Here is a 22,243-nt window from a genome sequence, read left to right as displayed (position 1 = left end):
AATGGCTGTCCTGGACTGCATCGAGCGCCGAGAATGGTCAGTGATCTTCACCCCACCTGCCTCGCCCGACTTCAATCCCATCGAGAACTTCTTTGGGATTGTGAAGCATCAGTACAGGAAGGTGGCAGCGCTGAATGCGTCCGAGGGGTTCAAGATCGGGATGGTGACCCTGTTTGAGTCTGCCGTTCGGAGGGTGCTTCCAGATGTCTTCCCACGGCTGATTGAGCGAGCGATGCACTTCTGGGGTTGAGTTCCCTCCAATCAAGCCGCCGTTTTCGCGTTCACATCCCTGGCTTGAACCTCTCGGCGATTTTTGAACAGGTCACTTCCCCAACCAGCCCGCAAAGACGGGTTCCTGCTCTCGGGTATAAATGCCACACCTTCGTCCTGCTGCTTTCTTCCCTCATCTCGCCTTGATCGGATCATTGCGCCATTGTACGATAAAGAGAAGTCTCTGTTCTGACCAGTACCACTGGCAGGCATCCAGCATCCTCTGCCCCCATGCCTCCGAAGCGCAAGGGTGCCGGTAATGGCCAGCCTCGGCCACCCAGGCCAAGAAAGCCAAGTCACAGTCGGAGCCTGTCTCTGGTTCGTATTCTGATCCCACGCATGCTTGGTCGTCTGTTGCTCCGTCGCTCACCACCACTGCTTCTGCAGATCCAATGGATGTCGATCCCACCGAGCCTGGTCCCTCATCTGGTCCTGTCAAGCGATGTCCCAAGTGCGACGGTACCGATCACGAACGCTGCAACACCAACAAGTGTCCCAAATACCGGCCCCTCAAGAGTTCTGTCGTCCCTCTCGTGGATGGAAGGTCATCCGCCCCTCAGTTCAGCTGCTTCAAGCAGACCATGGATGGCTGTTGTCTCAATCCCGCTCTCCGCGACAAGATCCAGGCCACCGTCGAGGCCATGACCCAGATCCAGTTCGAGGCATCCAGGCTGCTCAACCTGTACATCCTCCGGTGCATCGAGCAGGATCTTCCCGTCCCTGTCATCTCCAAGTCCACCCCTGCTTTCGTTCGCCAATGCTTCACGATTGTCGAGGCCGATGCCCTCTCGCCGACCGGGGACAACGAGAAATACAACGAGCATCTGGTCGCTTCCTTTCGCGACTATCAGACCACTCGGCACGCAGACCTACCTCCGGCCCCTCGTCTGCCTGATGGTGCTCGCAGTCAGCTTCTCACACTGGCTGTCAATGCCTATGCCACCAACTGCACCACCCACCTCGACCTGGCCTACTGGCGACTCCTTCGCCGCTTCTGTGCTGCCGTCTTCCCAGCCAACAAGCATAAGCACGAAGCCATCGAGGCCTGTCTCGAGCTCTTCGAGAAACCAGGGCAGACTCCACCCAAGGCCGATCTCGAGTTCCTCTATCCAGACTTTGGCCACATCCTGGACGAGTTTCGGTACAGCAACGACCAGGACCGCTTCCGGGCCCTCCATCGCCTCTCACACCATGTGGGAATCCTCGCCCGAGACAAGATGGTCGACAATGTCCACAAGTGGATCGACTGTGACATGCCCGCCCTCCGAGTCACCGAGCTGCAGCGCCAGGCCAAGCTGGACGAGCTCACTGCCAGAGGCATTCCCTCCGACGACAAGAGGTTCACCACGGCCAAGTCTGAGCTCGGCACCACCAAGTCCAAGATCAACAAGCTGGCCGCCAGGATCAACTGGGCACTCAAGCAGCTCGCCGTCGACACTCCTCCGGCCGTGTGCACGATGGTTCCTCTGTGCACTGCCACGGCCAAGTATGTCAAGATTGACACGGTCACTCTCTGGCAACTCCTTGACACCGAACATCGTCTTGGACTCACCCGGGACAAGCTCAAGGAAGAAGGTGAGGACGGCATCAACAACCAGGATCGTCTCTGGCGCAGTTGCTTCAAGCTGCGTAGTTCCCTCTTCCAAGAGCGGGACGTGGACAAGAAGCTGTTCAACTACGAGATCAGCACCGATGGCATTGGATGCACCATCAGTCTCGTCAAGTTTCTGCGTCGAACCGATCGCACCGAGACCATCGAGCCTCCTCCGACTGCCGAACAGCGTACCCAGGCCCACATCGGCAGCCCAGACCCCGACAAGACCACTTGGATTGGCATCGATCCTGGAGTCGGCTCCATCTTCACGGCGGTCATCCAAGCACCGGGCCACCAAGACGAGGTGGTCTCATTCTCGAATGGTCACTACCAGCACATGTGTGGCCATACGTCCAACACCAAGTGGCACAACACCATGAAGTATCGACTCAGCATCGAGACCTGGATGTCGACCACCCCCTCGCCCAAGGTGTCGTCCTCGGAGGCCTTCAAGGTCCATCTCACCCATGTCCTGCGACCGGATCTGCGAGTGCAGCTCGACTTCCACCTTGGCAAGAAGGCCCGTCACCATCGCTTCACGGGCCACAGGAGACGCCAAGTGGCCGTCGACAGGATGTGCAAGGCCGTCCTGAAGCACGCCCCGATACGGACCGATGTGGTGATCGCCTTTGGCAATGCATCATGGCGTCAAGGCAAGGGCTATGCATCCAGCCCTCGGAGGCAGCGATTTGCTTAGTACTTTGAGCAATTCGAGCACCACCGACGCCGTCCCAATCACCATCATGGAAGCGTCAAGGTAGTCTTGACGAACGAGTTCAACACCTCGCAAGTGTGCTCCAGGTGCCTGGAGCTAGTTCGGTTGGAAGGACTCGATGCGCCCAGTGTTGCGAATTCCCACTTTGTCAGGAGCTGCAAGAATCCCAGCTGCCGGACAGTGTGGAATCGCGACGTCAATGCGGCGCGCAACATGATCACAGTATGCAGGTCGATTGTGGAGATCGGAGAGCGACCGGCGGTCTTCACTCGGAGGCTGCCAAAGTGATCTGTTTTATTTCTTGTGGCTTTGCTTGACGCAAGCACAGCACATACTACATGTTCATGGAAACGGCTATATTGTCCCGTTTTTTTCTGAATAAAGTGTACTCGGTGGTGGGCCAGCAGCGCCGTGCGTCTCTGGCCAGTCGAGCCGGACCTGAATCTCTCTGGATGTGGTTCGTCGAGCGGCTCAAGCGATCGCTTATGGGATATTCCAGATTGCATTGCCCAGTGGCGACATGATAGTTACATAATCGAGACCGAGGATATAGGAACACCAAGCCCCGGCGATACGAACACTAAGCCCCGGCGATGGTTCACAGGAAGCATCGATCGGTCCTCTCGGCCTTCGTCAGGGCCTATCGTGACATCCGAGAGATGGCTCTCTTGGACCGGTACGACAGCTCCGAAACCCATTCGGCGACAAGTCGGCGTTTGATGATACAGAAGGTCACGATGAGCAGAACCAGGACGCCGACGCCGATCAAGACGCCGATGAGAATGCCCTTCTTGGGAGTCTGTATCGGCAGCGGCGGGCCGACATAGTTCCACAGGGTCAAGTCGCAGCCGATGGAGACGGTGTTGCCGTCGTTGTCGAGGGCCGTCAGGGAATCGTTGAAATGGACCGAGCCCTGGCTGAGGGCATATTGGTACTGGAGTGCGTCGAGGGCGATATGGTGGTTAGCAGGACGATCAGGGCAAACACAAATGCCCCGAGTTCAGGACCGGCTGCTCGCATGCTGCGATCGTCGGCGGGGGCGATCCATGTCGCCGCCGTCTCCAAGCGAATGGTACTCACGGACTTGACCCGGTATATGCTTTGGGACCATCCGGCCTGCGACGGCTTGTAGGCAGGGTTCTGCAGCGTTTCTATTCTGACGTTCATGAAGGCTGTCAGCCAGTCGACCTCGCTCAGGCCGCCGGGAACGCTGTTGGGCCCCGACTTGAAGCTGGCGGTCGTGCGGTCGATCATGGACGGGAGGCTATCGGCCTCACTCAAGGCTGTTCCGTGCTGGATCGCCGCATCATACATCTGAGGGAATTTGAGGGATTGGGAGCGATGAGCTGCAAGCGCCATGCGACGACTGGCATCTGAACCGGGACTGAGCAGCAGCAGCAGCAGCAGCAGTAGCGCCATCCAGGGTACGCCGGCAAACTCACCTGCCCCTTGGACAGCTCGAACTGCAGTCCGTTGCGTGCGGCATAGGCCATCGCTGGGTTGTAGTAGAGTTGGTTGACCATGTCGACTTGGACCGTCCGGAAGAGCTGGTCGCTGCGGGCCGTCGTGCTCCAGACGTTGCAGAAGCCGTCCAGACCGCTGGTGGAGCCATCGATCGTGGACTGGTTCAGCTGGATGAGCCGACTCATATACGGGCCGAACGGATTGGGGGTGCTCGAGTTGAGCTGGGCGGCATATGCCGAGATAACCTGGAGAGCATCGTGGGTGCCGCTGCAGCACGACAAAGATTTGGCCGAGTTGAGACGCCAGCAAGAAACGGAGGCCGAGGCTCAGATCAAATGCAGGCCAGCGACAGAGGCATCTGGTCTCGGATATGCATCACCCAGCCAAACTTACGTTGTGAATCCCACAATGCCGCATGTGTATCCTCGGCCATCGCCAATGTTCTCGCAGTAGTCCCAGGGGAAATACTTGACAGAGTTTTCAAAGATGCTGGGATTGGCGAGCGGACGGCCCAAGCGATTGCGGGACAAGGCCGGTATCGGCAGCCAAGGAGCAGAGCATCAGAAGCCCATTTGAGAGCCGGAGCTGAGTGGAATGCAGGCAAGCTGGCTGGGAAGAGCCAGGGGAGAGGCCATGACGAACTACGAGTGCGAGGGACTGGGCATCAAGCAGACAGCAGCGATGGCAATGCGACACCCACTTGGTCAGTTGCTGGACAATACTCTGCTGGCACTGTGTCAGGGCGTTGGTGCCGTTGTTGGTGCTGTTGTTGCTTTGAGCCTGAGCCGTATTGGCCAGGAGCAGCGCCTGGAGAAGGAGGATGCAGCTGGTGAAGCGCATCTGTGAAGCGGCAGAGGGTGGTTTGACAGGCGGCGTATGAGGCAGATAGATCGAGGGAGAGTTGGAGGGCGAGTTGGAGGGCAGGATGTGGCAGGAGAAGTGCAGCCGAGAGGGGGATCGACGGCTTCAAATGCGATTCGGGGGACTGCGGGCTGCACCCTTGTGCGGCGGTGGATGATGCTTCGTCAGCGACGGATATCAATGGCGATACTTTGATCAACGGCGGATAACACTTGGTGCATCCGCAAACGGAGCCATGGCAGGGTCTTGGCGCCGGCAGATGCAGGATCCGCAACCGGAGCAGCCGCCCCACCCAGGCAACCTACCGAAAGCGAGCCAAGACACAACAAGAGCGAATCGATAGGAGGAATGACAAACGACCAAGACCAAAGCCAACAGCAAGACCAAAGCCAACAACAAGACCAAAGCCAAACGACCAAAGCCAAACACACCGCCACAGATCCATGGAGGCTTCCGCCAATCATGTGCGGCGTGCCCGATTGGCGCACTTGGGCGGAGCGCCAAGACTGCACCGCCACAGCACCCCGAGCCGATCCCATGGGTGCCGCTGTGAACAGCGCAAGTGATACTCTGGGCGACAAACCAAAGGATACGCCCAGTGATGCACCAAGTAGCATACCAAGTGACGCACCAAGTAGCATACCAAGTGACGCACCAAGTAGCATACCAAGTGACGCAACAGACCATGTTCATGATCGATCCCAGACGGCAAGCCATCCAGCCGCATGCTGCTCGCTAGAGCCGGCTCTGCGATCTGCACGCCGCCTCCTCCTCCTTGCTCGGCCTCTGGACGACGTGGCCAATGCGCATCAGGCGTTTCGACATGGAATACGGCCGTGCCTCGGACCCGTCGTTGACCTCAAAGTCCTCCAGAAAGCAAAGGAACAGCGTGTCGATGCCCATGTGATAGACCGACAGGAACAGATACGATATCATCAGGGCCTCCAGTCCGATCAGCACCGTCGGCGTCAAGATGCTGACCACATGGACATTGTCGGCCTGCCACGAGAGCAGTCCCCAGGCAATCAGCCCGCTGATGAACGTGACGTTGATGGCCCCGAGCAGCAGCATGAACTCTGTCACGAAGCCGACGGGGACAGTGTGGCTGGCGTTGCGCACGAGCAGCCCCAGAACCGAGTCGGTCGACCGGCAGAACGATTTGCCCTTCGTGGCAATGTGGATGTACACCTTCTTGTCGATGTACTGCAGGATGCGCCGGATCGTCTTGAGGAACGAGTCGAGGCACGCCATGCAAAAGTTGGTTACCGGGAATCGCGACTCGGTCGCTCGTTTGTGGAGAAAGAACATGATCAAGCTGAGGACCTGGATCACGGCAATCTGCAGTGATCCGATTGCGATGCTGCCCAGGTGGTACCGCAGCGCTCGCCCGACGGAGGCAGCGAGCGGGTACCGGAGGTTAGACTTGTTTCGGGCCCAGTAGTACTCGCCAAAGGCACCCGCCAGCGAGACCATGTGGAAGCCGCTGAGAAAGGCCCAGTTCCAGAGGAAGCCGAAAAAGTGGTAGATCTCGAGGTAAAACGGGAGACTTGGGTTCTGGAGGCTGAGGCCAAAGTCGGTGATCTTGAAGGTGCTGCCGAGCGAGGCCAGATACGCAAACACGATGAGGCAGTGTGCAATCAGCGCTATCCCAATAGCCCAGGTCATGAACGGGAACACGACTGAGTGTTGAGGATGGAGATGGAGATGGAGATGGAGATGGAGATGGAGATGGAGATGGAGATGGAGATGGAGATGGAGATGGAGATGGAGATGGAGATGGAGATGGAGATGGAGATGGAGATGGAGATGGAGATGGAGATATAGTGTGCAGTTAGAGCGAGAGCTCGGATGCGCTGCTCCCGTTCCCTGGTGCATCCAAGCCACCGATGGTAGTGCACCAACGCTGCACGCACCGCCTTACCAAGCGACGGCATTCGCTGGATTGCCAGCGCCGCCTCCTTGATGACTTCGATCGCCAAGGATATCTCTTTGCGCAGGGCCAGCGAAATGGCCATGAGGATAAGGGCAATGATGGCCACAACGATTGTGGCTGCGAGGAGGCCTCGGAGACTGGGATCGAGCCCCGAGAGCGTGGGATCCTCTGCGACGGCATCATCGTTCTTCATCTTGACGGAAACGGCCAGCACAACGGCACCCGAGGCGACGGCCAGGTTGCTGATCACGACCGAGAGCCACACGAACGGGCCCGCAAACCAACGCATGCCCACGAGCCAGAGCCCCGACACCAGCACGGCGATAAAGACGCCGCCGACCAGCCAGGACCAGGTCTGCGACACGTCCGCCATGACCTGCGCCAGCAGGGTTTTGCCCTGGGCCAGGAGCTTGCCGACGTCAAAGTCGACGACTGTGCTGCCCACGGTGATGTTTTGGCTGGCGCTCTGCAGCACCTGGCTGGGGATGGGCTGGCTCGGGACGCATCGCCCAAGCAGAGGCTCGCCTGCATAGATATACGGCGCGCACAAGCGCTGCTGGATTGCAAAGGAGAGCTCGTTTTGTGTCGTTGGCCGAGGGTATCCGTAGACGCAGATGGCATTCGACAGGTTGGCGAGCACGTCCTGGTCCGGGCAGGTCTTGACGCAGATCTGTGGGAAGTTGAGGATATCGAGCGGATCGAGAAAGTACGCATACGGATAGTGTGTGAAATCGGCCTTGCTGGCGTTTTGAGCAGTGTTGTTGACGCCGCAGCTCTGGCCGAGGTAGTCCGTGGGAATGCTGTGGGGGGTGGATGTGAATGGATTGCGAGCCCTATCAACCAGTGGTTCGTCGACGATTCGTCCAGGAACCACAGCAATTGTCCGCGTCGGGTCTGATTTGATGCCCGCAGCCGCATCGCTTCATGCGTCAACCTCCTCTCACAAACGAGCCGCGGACGATACAGCAATGGAAACTAGTGTCCTCGAAGCCAGATACAGTGCGTCGTGCTCCTCGACTCACTGCTTGGTCCTTACAGCAGCTGCGCCGGATTCCCGTTTCGGATGCTGATGGTCGTGAGCCACACGAGCCCGATCCAAAAGACCAGGTAGAGGAGCAGGAAGAAGACATCGTGGCACCGCCGCTTCTTCTCGATGAACTCGACAGCAGGAGGTCGCGGCGGTGCCGATGCTAACAGCGACCGCGATGAGACGAGCGCGTTGGTTGATACGCCAGTCGATGCTCCGATCGATGCCAGAGACTGCTGCGGCGTCTCAATGATGTGCTCGTAGTTTTGTTTCATGGCCAAGGCGAGACAGAGGCGGAGGACAGTCGCTTCGATGCGTCGAAAGGCGAAAGGAGAGGAGGTGGGAATGGTCCTGGCTGAGGGGCCTCTGAGAGCACGGGGCTTTCGAACACATGATTGAATCGCAGCAGAAGATCGATGCCAAGCCAAGCCAAGCCCGATTGGCTCGGCCAGGGCCAAAACTCCCGCCTGGATCCAATATCGTCCGATCACGAGTACTCATACGCCTGTGTCCGGTGGGGGGGGGAGAAATCGATGTGCTCATTTCGCATGTGATTTGTAAAACGACTTGTATTTCGATAATGATACAGATATAGACATGTTTTTGACAAGTGCCAAGGGATGGAAAGGTGAGAGTTGAAGGAGAGACAATGTCAAGAGAAGGTGCAAGAGAGGAGGGACGGCTTCGATGGTCCAAAACCGCCGGGGTCAGAGTGGATCGACAGAGCCTTAGACGGCTGTCAGCACAGCAAACATGTTGTGCAGACTCTGGGTGATCCGTCCGCTGCCAATGAGCTCGTCGCGGAACTTTTCGAGCTGGGCAAGGGGCATCGGGCCCTCGCGCATGCAGATCGCAATCAGGGTGTCCGGCATGCTCTGTGATGATGGGAGCGAGGGAGGATGCGAGAGGCAGAAAGAGTCAGCTATCGGCTTTTTGAGAGTTTGTAAAACCCGCCTCGGCAAGGGCAACTACTGCAAGCGATAATTACCTCGAACTGGGTCAGCGACAGCCGCACGCCCTTGGTGAGGAAAGCAAGCCCCTTGAAGAACTTTGTGGAGGCGGCGTTGTTCTGGCACTGGACGGCGTAGCAGCGGATGCCTTCCTTTGCGCACTCCTTGGCCTCGACCTTCCAGTCAATGTTGTGCGGGTTGCCGCGGCCCAGGGGATGTGGAATGGCGTCGCCGATCATGACCAGCGAGCGGGCCGACTCGCCGGGGGCACGCCAGCTGAGCTTGGTGCGGGCTTCGCGCAGAACGAGCTCGTAGCACTCTTCAAAGTCGCCGCCGCCGGTGGGCTTGACATCCTCGACAAACTTGACGATGGCATCGCGGTCGTCGGTAAAGTCCAGGATGCTGGTGACATAGGAGCTGCGCTCGTCGCAGTAGTCGCCGTGGGCAATGACGGCGATGCGGATGTTGGGGACGGCGGCGATCAGGCGGTTGGCGGTGTCCTTGATGGTCTCGCGGACCTTGGCAATGCAGCCGTACATGCTACCAGTGGTGTCGAAGCTGTGGAGCGAGCGACGAAAGTTTGAGGAGAGGCAAGACGGGAAAGCACGATGAGTCGAGGCTGTCGCAAGATGGTGGGCTGGGGAGTGACGTTGCAGGGATGCTAGACTGAGGAGTGCGGGCTGCTGCCTTACCTGAAAGCAATGTCGGGCTTGTCGCTGCCAGAAAAGTCCCGGTCAAGCAGCTTCTCAACGCTGGTGTCCATGTCCATGTCGAGGAAGCTATCGGTTCGGCTGGTTGCAAGGGTGGCTGGAGTCGCCCTGCCAAAGGCCGGAGCAGCACGTCGACCGCCGGCAGCGGATTTGGCTCGGCCATAGCCAGAGGAAGCGCGGGTGGTCTTCTTGGCGACTTTGGCGGCGGCGGCCTTCTTGGCGACTTTGGCGGCAGCCTTCGTGGTCTTCTTGACGACCTTCGCCTTGGTGGTGGGAGTGGCGGCCTTGGCAGGGGAAGAGGGAGCGACTGATGCCTTTGCCTGCTTCTTCAGCTTGTTGAGCGTGGCCGGCGAAAGACCAAAGAACATGCCATCGCGGCGCAGGGTGCCATCGGAGACAAGAGCGAGGATGCGGCTGTGGAAGATGCGCGACCAGCCAGCGGAGAGAGAGACTGTTCCGGAGAGAAGGGTTTCAAGGACAAGACCGATGCAGGAGTGAGCAAGGCTGTTGCGGTGCAAAAGACCTGGCCGAGGACGGCAGAAGGCAGGGGACACTCACGGGAGGCTTCGGTGCGCAGGTCCTTGAAGATGGCGCGGATGCGGAGATAGTGATGGAGGGAGGTTCTGGGATAGATGTCGGAGGCTGCAAGCGAGGGAAGCAAGAGCAGGGGGTGAGTCGTGGACACTCGGTGCAGCAGAAGGGGAATGTGAGTTGTTGCGAGCAGGGATGCGAACCTTTGCGGATGGCCTTGACAATGAGCTGGGTGTACGAGTTGGACATGGCTGGCTGAGGATTCAGGGGGATTGGAAGAGCTGTTGCTGTTGCTGGTGTTGCTGCTGGTGTTGCTGCTGGTGTTGCTGGTGTTGCTGATGCTGATGGTGTTGCTGGGACATGGCGGCGACGAGGGTATTTATTCGGGCCGGGCGTGCAAAGCGAAGCAGTCGCGCTCGGCGTTCTGCTTTGGGCTCGTGCTTTGGACTCGTGCTTTGGACTTGTGCTTTGCCACCAATCCAGCCACCCATGGAGCACTCGATCCAATCCAGCCAGCCATGACGCACTCGATCCAGTCCAGCCACCCATGACGCACTCGATCCAGTCCAGCCACCCATGACGCACTCGATCCAGTCATGACACATCATCGGACCGCCCTTGTCTTTTCTCCCCCGCTCCCTTCGCTTCCTGTTCGTCTGCATCTTCCAGCCTTCATTCCTTAGCTACAATCCTCTATCCTCAATGTTGCCCGTTTGGTCCCCAAAAGCGATCGCTTCTCGTCTCCGCGAGATCGCTGCTGGCCGTGAGGCCCTGGATCAAGCCGCCCGCGGCTCCACCACTCCGCGTTTTCTCTCTCCCGATGATCCCAGTATGCGTTCGGCGCGCCTCTGTTCATTGCACGTTGCGGAATCAGCAAGCCTCCTTGCTGGTGCATAACTTGTTCGCCAGTGCTCCCCACGAGCACCTCCATGAGCACCACCGCAAGCATCTCCATGAGCATCCCCGTTGCCCGTCATGGTCCCGCCGTAACACCCATTCCCATCCGCCTCGGCTCTCGCTATTGCCTATGTGCGTTTGCAGGGCCCGTATTTGAGTTTCCAAATGCCGATCCAAGCAACGCAAAGACCCGCCGATTCCGCTGGTTGGCGGCAAAGGCTTCTCGCTCGTCTACATGGCCAACTCGTCAGTATCTCCGCTGGCAAGCGCAGTATCAAATCCATCTGGTGGCGTCGTCGCTCATCCCAATCACCGTCCGGGCGGGTTGTAACATGCTCTGCCGAGCCTGACCGCCTTTCGCTTTCTTGGTTCAGGGGTATCCGTGTACCTCCTGGCTTTGTTCTGACCACAAGCTTTTTCAAGCCCTGGATCGACCAGCTCCGGCGAACGAGCGAATGGTCCGACTTTCAGGAAAGACTCTCGAGCCACAGTGCCGCCGAGCTCTCGCAGTCCCACTCCGAGTCCGACGGGGGCATGAGAGCGGCCACCGATGCTCTCAAAGCCTATGCTGCCGCCCATCTCACCTTCTCACCCGAGATGAAGACCGTCACCGATCAGACCTGGTCTCGGCTGAGTCTCACCCTCGTCGCTGTCCGTTCAAGCTCGCCGGACGAAGACCTGGGAGGTATGTCCGATAGTCACCACATATCACTTACAGTCACCATAATATCACTTGTAGTCATCATCATATCGCTTGCAGTCATCATCATACTGCTGCACCACCCGTCGATCATCTCGTCCGCCGAGCAACACTACTTGCGCCTTCGTTGCAGTATACGCTAACTCGCGAATCTGTGCTGGTCTTGCAGGCGCCTCCTTTGCCGGTGGATACGAGACTGTTCTGGGAGTCAACCGAGAGAACCTCGAGAGCGCCATCCTCCAGGCCTTTGTTTCCTGTCTTGATGTTCGTGTCGTGCTTTACAAACTGGCACATGGCTTCTCGGCACTCTCGCCCTCAATCGCCATCGTGGTTCAGCAACAGGTCGACAGTGCCGTCGCCGGCGTGGCCTTCAGTGTCAACCCCTTGACCAACTCGCACAACGAGGTCTTTATCAACTCAAACTTTGGTCTGGGTGAGACTGTGGTCGCAGGATTGGCCAGCCCAGACGAGTTTGTGGTCGACAAATCGACCAAGCGCATCATCAAGAAAACTCTCGGCGCCAAGAACGTTGTCATCAAGCTACTGCAGGGCGGCGGAACCGCCGAGTCCGCTGTTGATGCCGAAGCTGCCCAAACCTTCTCGCTCTCCGATCACCACGTGCGTTGATGTGCAGTGGTCGAGGTGGAGTGTCGTGAGTCTGCCAAAGGATGACCGAGACTTGGTCGTGCTGCATTGGGCATGGTGCTTGTGGCCCAGCGGCGCTGTCATCCTATCGTAGAATCATCATGTGGCTGTGTGCCCCGCTATGTCTGGGGTCAAGACGGTCACAAGCTTGCGCTGTGTGCTCGACGGTCGTGCATCCACTGCGACGCTGACTCTCTGTTCCGATCATCTGCAGGTCGTTGAGATTGCATCCCAGGTCCAGCGTATCGAGAGCCTCTACGGCCGGCCTATGGATATCGAGTATGGAATCGAAGCTGATAACTTGTATATCCTGCAAGCGAGACCGGTGACGACCTCGTTGGACCTCTCCCCCATGATCACATCCTTGAACAACCCTAAACAGCATTTCCTCTGGGGTAGGTGTTGTCCGCTATCGATAGAACTGCGGCCTACTCCTGTGCGTGAGCGGGTGATGATGAGTTGTTTTCTCATCGTCACTGCAATCATCGACTACAGATATCACTCTGGCTGTTCAGGGTCTGCCTCTGCCCATGTCCGTCTTTGGAACGAATGTGCTTGAGATGGCCTTCAACTGCCTCAAAGCCAAGCTCGGCCAGCTCGAGTCCAGGACACAACCGTTCCACTCGTTTCCATTGATCTTTGACGCGAAAACGGGACGTATCTACGGTGATGTCTCCTTGGTTCACAGTTACCTCAACCCAAACATGAGCCGCGACATAGCCATCATCGACCCGCTTTCCGCCAAGGTTTTCCAGTCGCTCGATGCAAATGCCCTTGCTTTGGAGCCCCTGACGCTCTTGTCAAAGCTGTGGATTGCTTTGAGAGTCGTGTTGCATGCGCCTCTGCTCTCAGTCATGTACAGTCTGGTTCGGTCCTACAACTTTCCACGCATCCGAAGACACGAGATCAGCACGACTATCAGCACCCAGCTGAGCGATCGACTGGCCGAGCCACGCAAGCCCGGAGACTCTCTCTTCGACTGGACCGTCCAGATCATGCACGATGGCTTCACCACGATCCTCCAAAGCTCGGGTCCAACCATGATCATCTGGCGCAAGTCCCTGGTGGATCTCAGAGCCATCCTGAAGCCCGTGCTTGAGGATGAGCAAACTAAAGAGATGGCAGAGGCCTATCTCGAGCGAATCGATCGCAGCTTGCCCGGCAACGTCACCATCGAAATGGGATTGTCGCTCGCACAGCTAGCACACGATCTGGCGGCCGAGGGCGACCGTGTCAAGTCTATGCAGCCCGCAGAACTCGAGGAGGCGCTCGCCGGCCGATCAGATGCCCTCGGTCCCAAGTTTGCCCAGAAGTGGAAGACCTTCATGGATACCTATGGCCATCGCGGCGACACGGAGCTGGATGCCTCCACTCCACGGTAAGATTCGCGCGTCTGTTGGCATGGCCTCATTGCTGAATGATCGATCTCGGCATAGCATCGCATGTGTCCGTTTGTGGGACTCCATCCCCCACGTTGATCCTCGCTCACTTGATCGTCGATTCATGTCGTCAACACCCTTTGCTTCGCTCTTGTTGGACATCAGCACTGACTCCTCTGTCTCTTGGTCCCGGCCGCTCTCGTTCACAGTTACCGCGAATCCTCACACACCCTGATCAACCAGCTGTTCCAGCAAATGAACTCGACCCGCAAGGACCCGATCGCGCAGTTCAACCAGTGCCAAACCGAGCGTCAGGAGGCATACGAGTACTTTGCTGCCGAGCTCAAGAAACACAATGGGAACGTGGCCCGCTTCGACCGCATCTACACCCGCATTGTGGAGCTTGGTGGTCTGCGCGAGACCCACAAGTTCAACATCGTCAAGGCCGTGGCTCGTGTTCGCCAGGAGGCTTTGGCGGTCGGCAAGCTCCTGGTCGAGCACGGCAAGATCGAGTCAGTCCAGCAGGTGTTTGACTTTGAGATCCTCGATCTCGACGGCGTTGTCCAGCAAATCGAGCGTCGCATACATGCCGCGCCAAGCGAATCGTCCCGGCTGCTGCAGTCGTCGCCCCATGACGGCGAGATCGATCTGGCCAAGGTCCGGGAGCGACGCCTTGCTCTCTGGAATCAATGGACCAAGGCTGCGCTCTCGGGCAACGAACTTCCGAGGGTGATGGACTCCTACGGCACCATCTACCGCGAGATCCCTCTCCAGCGCACCGATCTCGGCGAGAACTGCCTGGTGGGCTATCCGATGAGTGCCGGCGTGGTCGAGGGCCGAATCAAGATCCTTGAGTCGCCCGACGAGAAGCCTCTGCTGCCAGGCGAGATTCTGGTGGCTCGATGCACCAACCCAGGTTTGGCTCCAGCCTTCCGTGTCTGGTGTCGGGGAGGGGGGGGCGAGTGTCGGGTATATGCTTGGTTCTGACAACATCGTTTCTGATCGTAGGCTGGACACCCCTGTTCATCAACGCCGCTGCCGTGGTGCTCGAGGTCGGCGGCGTCCTCCAGCACGGAGCACTGGTCGCCCGCGAATACGGCATTCCCTGTGTCGCCGGCATCCTCGGCCTGCTCAAGAATGACAAGCTCAAGGACTCGGTCCGGGTCCGGGTTGACGGCAACCAGGGCATTGTCACGATCCTGGATGACGGCGACGAGCCCTCCGCTGCATGATTGCGCTGTATCTTTGCCCCTTCCCACACCTTTCTTCTCCACATTTGACTCGCCAGTGTCGTCTGCCGGTTTTGCGAATGCGACTGGATGTTGTTGATGATAATGATGAACAACACGCATACCTTCAGACACACCGCACCAATCCCTGCACCGCCATGCTCCTCCACGCACATCGGAGCGCCGTCGTGGGCACCAATGTGCTGCAGTCGTGGTGGATGGTCGGTGCAATGCCCAACACCCGCTCACCTTGTCCCCTGATCGCGCCATCAGGTTCATGGATGTCGCCTCTGGCAACGTGGCCAGAAATCTCTCTGCAATCCCACTTTGATATCACTTTTTCTCGCATCCCATGGTGGCAAGATCTCAGGTCCAATCCCCATATATTCCATATCCCAGCCCTCGCTCGATGCCGCCCTGCACGCCTGCATCGCACTTGCACTCGCAGACGCTCGAGACGCCCACACCATGGTCGAGACCGCCCCATCCGCAAAACCAAAGCTCGCCGACGTCTTCTTGACGTACCTCCCGCTTGGCTTCATCACCTTTGGCGGACCCCAGGCCAACGTCGCCCTCTTCCATGACTACTTCATCGACAAGTATCAGTGGGTCAGCACCGATGTGTTTTCGGAGCTGTTTTCCATCGCCTCGGTGCTTCCTGGGCCGCCCAGCATCCAGATGTCGTTTGCCTTTGCCCTGCTTCGGGGCGGCCCGCTGGCCGGAGTGGTCGGGTTTCTGACATGGACGTGAGTATAAACCGTCTGCCCACTCTCCATTTCGGTGGCGAGAAGCTGCTTCGAAACATCCTCTTATGCTGCACCATCTTCTCGGCTCCCCGGCTCCCCGGCTCCCCGGCCGCCGTCTCCATCCTGGCATGCACCAAGCCTGCCCGTCACCCTCTTCATGACCATCGCAGCCATCGTCGTCGCTTCCTTGCCTGAGAAGCTGCCCCCAGTCGTCATCCAGATCGAGAACGGCTTGACCTCGTCAGCAATCGGCCTCACGGCACTGGCTGCCTACAAGCTCGGCACTAGGGTCTGCACCAACCGCATGACGCAGCTCTCGGCATTTGCCTCGGCGGCAGCGGCAATCAACTACAGCGCCCCCTGGCTGTTTCCGGCTCTGATGGTTCTTGGCAGCGTATCGGCATACTGCGAATACCGCTACAAGCTCTGGACCGAGCGCCGGACACAGCCCCGATCCCAGGCAGCCGGCGACGGCCTCCATCTCGACGATATGCCGCAGGACGCAGCCAGCTCGACGCAGCCTCGCACTCCAGCAGATGAGGAATCTTCATCCCCCGGTCCATCTCCGTCGGCCCCCGTCTCGACCCAGAACTCTGGCCAGGACTCGGGCTCCTCCAACAACGTCAAATGCTCGTATTCGAGCCGGGTCGGGCTGCTGGTGCTGGCCGTGTGGATCCTGCTCCTGGTGGTGGCCATTATCTTCAAGACGGTTGCAGGAGTGCCTCTGTTCCTGAACGTCTTTGGAACGTTCTACTTTGTGGGCTCGCTCATCTTTGGCGGAGGCCCTGTCGTTGTGCCGCTGCTCAAGGACTATACCGTCTCTGTCGGCTGGCTCAACGAGCGCGAGTTTCTGATCGGATTCGCCCTCATCAACTCGACTCCCGGTGAGTGAGCGACACTGGGGTACCCGGATGATGCTCTATCCATCTCCATCCATCCATGCTCTTGACCCACAGCCAAAGTGCGCTCATCCTGCTTCCACATGATGCATGCAGGCCCGCAATTCAACTTTTCTGCCTTCCTTGGTGGCCTGGCGCTTCGCAGCCTGGGCATCGGCGTCAGCGGCTCGATCATCGGCTCGTTCCTGGCCTTCTTTGGCATCTTCTTGCCAGGGCTGCTTCTGATGTCGGCCTTGATCCCCCTGTGGACGCAGTTCCGTCGGCGGACCTATATCCAGGTGATCCTCGGGGGCATGAGCGCCTCGGCCGTCGGGCTGGTCTTTGCGGCCGTCTATTTGCTCTGGTCCAAGGCCATTACCGACGGCCAGTCTGGCACGGCTCTGAGTATCTCCCAGTTCCCGCTTTACGTCACCGTCGTTGGATTTGCGTTCTTGGGCGTCGGGTTCTTGAAGATGCCTTCGTATTCTGCCGTCCTTGTCGGCGCCCTCACCGGCGTTCTGCAGTGCGCTATCTCGGGCGGATTCAGTTGAAGCAGTCGGATCGGCCGCCAAGGACGATGCACCGATCGTGCTCGATCTAGCCAGGGCAGCCGTTCAGAGCTCTGCCCTGATGGACTTGGAGGATGGGGTAAAATCCAATATCAATATATTCGCTGAAGTTCACGTCCGGTGGGCCTCCATTCGACCCTCTCTTGCATACAAGACACTGATCAAACCATCCATTGGCAAGCTCGCCGATACATGCATCGACTTTCAAGCAAGTGGGACTCCAAAGGTGAGGCTCTTGGCGATCGGGCTGCTGAGCATGCACCAGGCGTCATGGTAGCAGCCGTCGACGATGTGCACGTCCATGGTGTTGCAGCCGACGATGTAGTCAAAGTAGGCGGCATATGCCAGTCCTCGCTCGATGCGGACGTATCCCTCGGCATCTGCCCCGCAGGTCATATCCAGCGGCGGATTTGCGGTCGTCCTCAGCGTGTCCTTGGATCCCAAGAGCATCGTCTGCTTGAGACAACGCAGACTGGGTCCCTGGTGAGCGTTGCCCAGGTGTGACGTCACATATGGCCCGGACAAGTTGTCGAGACCATACGGGAACGAGTTGGCATCGGAACAGGCCGAGTTGGAGTACGGCTCAAACGACGAGGCATTGAGGGTGCCGAGGCAGGACTGGTCTTGGCAGGAAAGCAGCGCAGCCTGGGTCAGACGGTGGTTGGACTGGTAGGTGTAGGTCCCAGAGTTGGCCAGGATGACTTGGTACTGGAAGGCGAGGGGAGGAAGGATTGCAAACGACAAGCGAAGCGGCAGCATCGCGGCCCATAGTGCAAAGTGTTAATGAGCGATGGGCTCCTCAGCCCAAGAGTGCATGGCAATCGGTGATAGCCTGCCAAGGTTCAGTCGCACGCCGAGACTCTGCTGGAGCGTGGCCGGAATCATGTGCACTCACTTTTGAGAATGTTTGTGGATCCGTGAAGAGCGAGTATCGATGAACGAGCTGAGCGCCGGCGCTGTGGCTTGCCTGGAGGAACCAAAGTCAGTCGTGGCCATCGTCTGCAAATCCGAGTCTGTGCTTTGTCAAGCAACCGTCATGCAGCCAGTGAGCTTACTCACCAAGACAATCTTGGCTGACGGAAAGGCCTGAGCGATGGTTGCCAGGAAGGCGTCGACCATGTCAAACGATGTCATGGCATTGTTGTTGTCTGCAACGTCGCCTGTCGACCACTTTGTACTGGCCGAGAAGACAGCCAGGTTGAGGCCGCCTTGGGGCACTCCCCATGTATATGCTTGAGTGGTGCTCTTGACCGGGAACAGCGGCACAAAGAAGGCATGGGTGTTCAGGTCGACGCCGGTGGTGTTCTGAGCGACGTCAACGAGGATCGAGTAGTAGTTGTAGGCATCGCACGCTGCTCCGTGGAATGTCAGGACGACGGTGGTGACATTGTGGTAGACATTTGATGGAGAGAGGTCATGCGATCCGACATACTGCGGCGGACAGTGATATGTCGGTGTTAGCCAGGGCTGAGCTGAGTGTCAACGATGAGGTGCTGCCATCTCAAAGCACAGATGCTTACGATCATGTCGGTTGCTCCACCATTGCCTCCAAAGCTGCTGAGACGAAGGACTCCGGCACAGGATCCATCGGTGGTGCAGGGCTGGATCGGCGCCGTGGGAAGGTTGGGTCCAGAGTCGAGCGTAGCTGGCGGGAATGGATCGCCGATGGCGGTTTTGGTCAAAGCCAGAAGGACGAACACGAGGATGTTGGGCAGAACCATCCACTGATGGGCGTGCGAGGACGAGGATCGCATTGGAAGAGCGGGGGGGGGAATGGTATCGATATCGATAGTGAGAGATTCGGTTGGTGAGGGAGAAGAATGCACCAGCAGCCCTAGTTGCAGCCGGACATGGTCTCGGTTGGTCTGCACCGGTTTATATGCGCTGGTGGACCGTCCGCAACAAACAAACATGGCGGGAGATCCTGTCCGTGCTCGCGGCAAGGTTTCATGGAGCCGGCCGCGTTCCATGTTGGGTTTGGCGGGCGATTTGGCTTGCGACTTTCGGCGGGCGCTCTGGCTGGACCTCGACTGCCCCAGAGAGCCCGCTCGCTGGACCAATGAGCGGTGCATATGGTAGGGGGCTTGACCTGAATACCAGCATGGACATGTGCGGTTGGTGGGTCGTTTACTTTTGGATGAGTTTGGATGGGAGCGGAGTCCCGGTTTGGATACGTAGTCGTATTGTGTGCTCGCACAGTTTCCTCCCACACCGGTCGCCCCAGAGCCGCATCTAGGCTGTTGTGATGAATCATGCGTCAACGACCACTCCTGAATAATTTGGGAAATCGCAGGCTCAGTTTCGACGGGGTCTTTTGCAGCGGGGGAGGTGTGCTTGTTTGAGGACCGTAGCTGGTTGATGCGTGGGAGCTGCTTCCTGGAGAGTCTTGCTGCAGACTTTGATCTGGCGAGGTGGGCACGTCTTGGCCGGCTTCCGTGCTGTTTCGATAGCTTGGCTGTTGTGATAAAGTATTAGTGACAGCCCGATCGAGCACTGCAGCCCATGCAGTCCATGCAGTCCATGCTTGGTACACAGATGCAACGTACGTGAATCACCAGCGGAAAGTAAGGGGCGGCGATACCCCAGAATATGATACTCTCGCTTGCAGTACATCGGTGCCGGTCGCCCTGAAACGAGTTCTGCCCGTCCCAGTTGAAAAAGGCATGCGGGACCTTGATCATATGCGGGCCATGGCGGATCCACTGGGCTTCATCGACAACTTGCGACCAAGTCGACGGCGGCAGCGGTGTATCTGTCCAGTCGCGATTCTGGCGATGCTGACTGAATGGTACAAACCCATCCTCGGTGTTACTCCAGAGAATTTGGTTGCCGTCATAGTCCAGCGATTCGATCGACTCTCCGTCGGCAGAGATGGAGACCGAGCGCACACATTGGCTGTGCTGTTTCAGCGTCTGCAAGAGACGACCAGTTCCGGTGTCCCAGAGCTTCAGCGACTGGTCGTAGGATCCCGACACCATCACAGTTCCAGTTTGGCAAACCGCTGCCGTGGTAACGGGGCCGGTGTGCCCATCTGCAGACTGCTCGACGCCGCTTGTATCGGGATCCCAGACCTTCAGAGTCTTGTCATCCGAGACCGATACAATCCACCTTTCGTACGGTGACACAGCAATCGAGTTCACATGGCTGGAATGTCCCTTGAGAGTTGTCCGTAACTGGCCGGTTGCGAGATCCCAAACCTTGATGGAATGGTCCGACGACCCGGAAACAATCGACTGCCCGTGAGGCACGATGGCAACCTGGGTGACCCAGCTTGTGTGTCCTTCCAGCATCAACCTTGCCTGGCCTGTCTCGGCGTCCCACACTCGGACCGTTTTGTCATAGGAGCCGGACACAATCCACTTGCTATCGGGCGAGATCGTCACGGACGAGACCGAGTCTCTGTGGCCCACGAGCACAATCTTCCATCTTCTGGTCACGGCGTCCCAGATATTCACGGTTGCGTCTCCCGAGCTGGACAGGATCTGCTTGCCATCCGAGGAATAGGCAACGGCCAGTACCGAGTCTGTGTGCCCGACTAACCTTGCCTCCAGCTCCAAGGTCTCGAGATTCCAGATCCGGACGGTCGTGTCGTATGAGCCCGACACCAATGACTTGCCATCTGGAGATATGGCGACCGAGGACACGGCATCGGTATGGCCTTCGATAACGTCGATCAGATGGCCCATGACCACATCCCAGATCTTGATTGTTCGATCACCCGAGCCAGAGACGATCATGTTGCCATCTGGTGATACCGCAACGGCATTGACGGGATAGGCATGTCCCTCGATCGAGAACTTGGACTGGGCCGAAACGGCGTCCCAAACCCGAATGGCTCCATCTCGGGAGCCCGCCACAACCATTTTCGTATCCGGAGAGATTGCTGCGGCGATTAATTCGGCGGTATGGCCCGAGAGAGTAGCGACGCACGGATCCCAGGAAGACGGCGGTCCAGCAGCCACCCTAAACGGAACCCTGTCCTCGATCTGAGGAGCATATGTCTTGTAGAGAAGTGTCTCCTTGGGCGTAAACACAAATCCAGAGTTGTACACCTGCGGCGCACTCTTGATGACGGGGTCGGCAAACTCTCGGATGAACCGATAGACATCGACCACGAGGGCTTTGGCAACTTGGCCGAAATTGCGGTCGTCGTTGGTGACGACGCGCCGGAGGACGGCCAGTTGCTCGATGACTGGCTTGATGACGTTCATCAGCGATGCGCACTCGAGCCAGAAGAACACGTGGGTTGAAAGCAGTTTGGAAAGGAGCGACGTGGCTCCCGTCGACCAGAGCTGATGAATTGTCAATGCCAGCGTTGGCGCCGTATCGAGACGCCATACAAAGTGCGTAATCCAGTGGGCGACGCTGTATCGGAGCGACGGGGCAATCTTGTCGCTGACTCTGTCGTCAAAGTCGGGTATCTCGGTGTGGAGGTCATAGATGTCGCAGATGTTGATCACTGGATCGTGCGCGAGGATCACGTCGAGGCAGCCCTTGGCAAAGACCAGATGGAACTGGCTTGACACATGGAACGGCTCGCCGAACGAGTAGTCAAGGAGGTAGTCGGCCACGGACTTGTGGTTAAACTCGACGTGGCTGTCGGCCGTCGATCCATTGACGCCGGGGTCGAGGACAAGCGCGAGTCTGGCGAGACCATCCTGCACGACACGAAGATCGATTTTGAAGATCCCGGAGATTATCCGGGGCGTCAGGACCGATTGTGCCGTGGCCATGGCCGAGATCACGGTGACCAGCTCGGCCGGGTGGCTCGCCTGCGAGTAGATCTTGTCGAATGTCTTTTGGTAGAGCTGATCGACATTCGCGACGCTGTCGTTCATGTCCTTGATCGCGGCGAGCGTCACTGGGCCGTCCCTAGCGATATCGGAGAGGGTATTGAGGATCAGGTTGATCCACACGAATGTCTTGGACTGATCGCCTCTTGCACCATGGTCCTCGAGTCCGTGGCTCTCGTGGGCAGAGTTGAAGATGATCGAGCTTACTATACTGTCCCTCTCTGCCTTTGGGAGATTGTATTTTTTGAGCCGAGAGCCAATGTATATGCTCAAGTCGTCAACGTTGTTGCCGCTCGAGGGCTCGATCGTCTTGGTTGGGACTCCATCGAATGCTGCCTTGATGTCGGCCTCG

The 22,243-nt window shown here is 58.1% G+C and overlaps 6 protein-coding genes across 6 annotated transcripts; 2 read left to right on the top strand and 4 right to left on the bottom strand.

The window, feature by feature from the left end:
• Nucleotides 1-2,890: 2,890 nt before the first annotated feature.
• On the bottom strand, nt 2,891-5,347 carry BJ171DRAFT_569396 (lysozyme-like domain-containing protein). The gene is made up of 6 exons (XM_053113568.1): nt 5,210-5,347; nt 4,744-5,042; nt 4,437-4,532; nt 4,022-4,310; nt 3,660-3,893; nt 2,891-3,513 (listed from the first exon to the last, which is right to left on the bottom strand). The coding sequence occupies exons 2-6, from the start codon at nt 4,881-4,883 to the stop codon at nt 3,220-3,222; spliced, it is 1,053 nt and encodes a 350-aa protein (XP_052964969.1). The 5' UTR covers nt 4,884-5,042; nt 5,210-5,347; the 3' UTR covers nt 2,891-3,219.
• Nucleotides 5,348-5,511: 164 nt separating this feature from the next.
• Nucleotides 5,512-8,338, bottom strand: BJ171DRAFT_600611 (plasma-membrane choline transporter-domain-containing protein). The gene is made up of 3 exons (XM_053115029.1): nt 7,874-8,338; nt 6,826-7,637; nt 5,512-6,583 (listed from the first exon to the last, which is right to left on the bottom strand). Exons 1-3 carry the CDS (start codon nt 8,137-8,139, stop codon nt 5,640-5,642), a joined length of 2,022 nt encoding a protein of 673 aa, XP_052964968.1. The 5' UTR covers nt 8,140-8,338; the 3' UTR covers nt 5,512-5,639.
• A 79-nt stretch (nt 8,339-8,417) lies between these two features.
• BJ171DRAFT_512495 (uncharacterized protein) lies at nt 8,418-10,393 on the bottom strand. The gene is made up of 5 exons (XM_053111662.1): nt 10,259-10,393; nt 10,083-10,166; nt 9,507-9,975; nt 8,853-9,372; nt 8,418-8,739 (listed from the first exon to the last, which is right to left on the bottom strand). The coding sequence occupies exons 1-5, from the start codon at nt 10,302-10,304 to the stop codon at nt 8,593-8,595; spliced, it is 1,266 nt and encodes a 421-aa protein (XP_052964967.1). The 5' UTR covers nt 10,305-10,393; the 3' UTR covers nt 8,418-8,592.
• A 229-nt stretch (nt 10,394-10,622) lies between these two features.
• Nucleotides 10,623-15,041, top strand: BJ171DRAFT_512494 (pyruvate phosphate dikinase). Its single transcript, XM_053111661.1, has 8 exons — nt 10,623-10,884; nt 11,111-11,198; nt 11,327-11,637; nt 11,822-12,270; nt 12,512-12,692; nt 12,793-13,675; nt 13,886-14,592; nt 14,685-15,041. The coding sequence occupies exons 1-8, from the start codon at nt 10,758-10,760 to the stop codon at nt 14,906-14,908; spliced, it is 2,970 nt and encodes a 989-aa protein (XP_052964966.1). The 5' UTR covers nt 10,623-10,757; the 3' UTR covers nt 14,909-15,041.
• A 113-nt stretch (nt 15,042-15,154) lies between these two features.
• BJ171DRAFT_512493 (chromate transporter-domain-containing protein) lies at nt 15,155-17,239 on the top strand. Its single transcript, XM_053111660.1, has 3 exons — nt 15,155-15,651; nt 15,790-16,535; nt 16,647-17,239. The coding sequence occupies exons 1-3, from the start codon at nt 15,374-15,376 to the stop codon at nt 17,078-17,080; spliced, it is 1,458 nt and encodes a 485-aa protein (XP_052964965.1). The 5' UTR covers nt 15,155-15,373; the 3' UTR covers nt 17,081-17,239.
• Nucleotides 17,240-17,302: 63 nt separating this feature from the next.
• On the bottom strand, nt 17,303-18,852 carry BJ171DRAFT_476365 (uncharacterized protein; the record flags this gene model as incomplete). The annotated part of the gene is made up of 4 exons (XM_053108827.1): nt 17,303-17,806; nt 17,994-18,065; nt 18,158-18,529; nt 18,619-18,852. The coding sequence occupies 4 exons, from the start codon at nt 18,850-18,852 to the stop codon at nt 17,303-17,305; spliced, it is 1,182 nt and encodes a 393-aa protein (XP_052964964.1).
• Nucleotides 18,853-22,243: the final 3,391 nt, after the last annotated feature.

The sequence above is a fragment of the Polychytrium aggregatum genome, assembly GCF_025602895.1.
Source record: "Polychytrium aggregatum strain JEL109 chromosome Unknown BJ171scaffold_28, whole genome shotgun sequence".
Taxonomy (NCBI): domain Eukaryota; kingdom Fungi; phylum Chytridiomycota; class Chytridiomycetes; order Polychytriales; genus Polychytrium; species Polychytrium aggregatum.
Note: the sequence above shows the minus strand (reverse complement) of the source record. Positions and strands in the feature narration are given on the sequence as shown.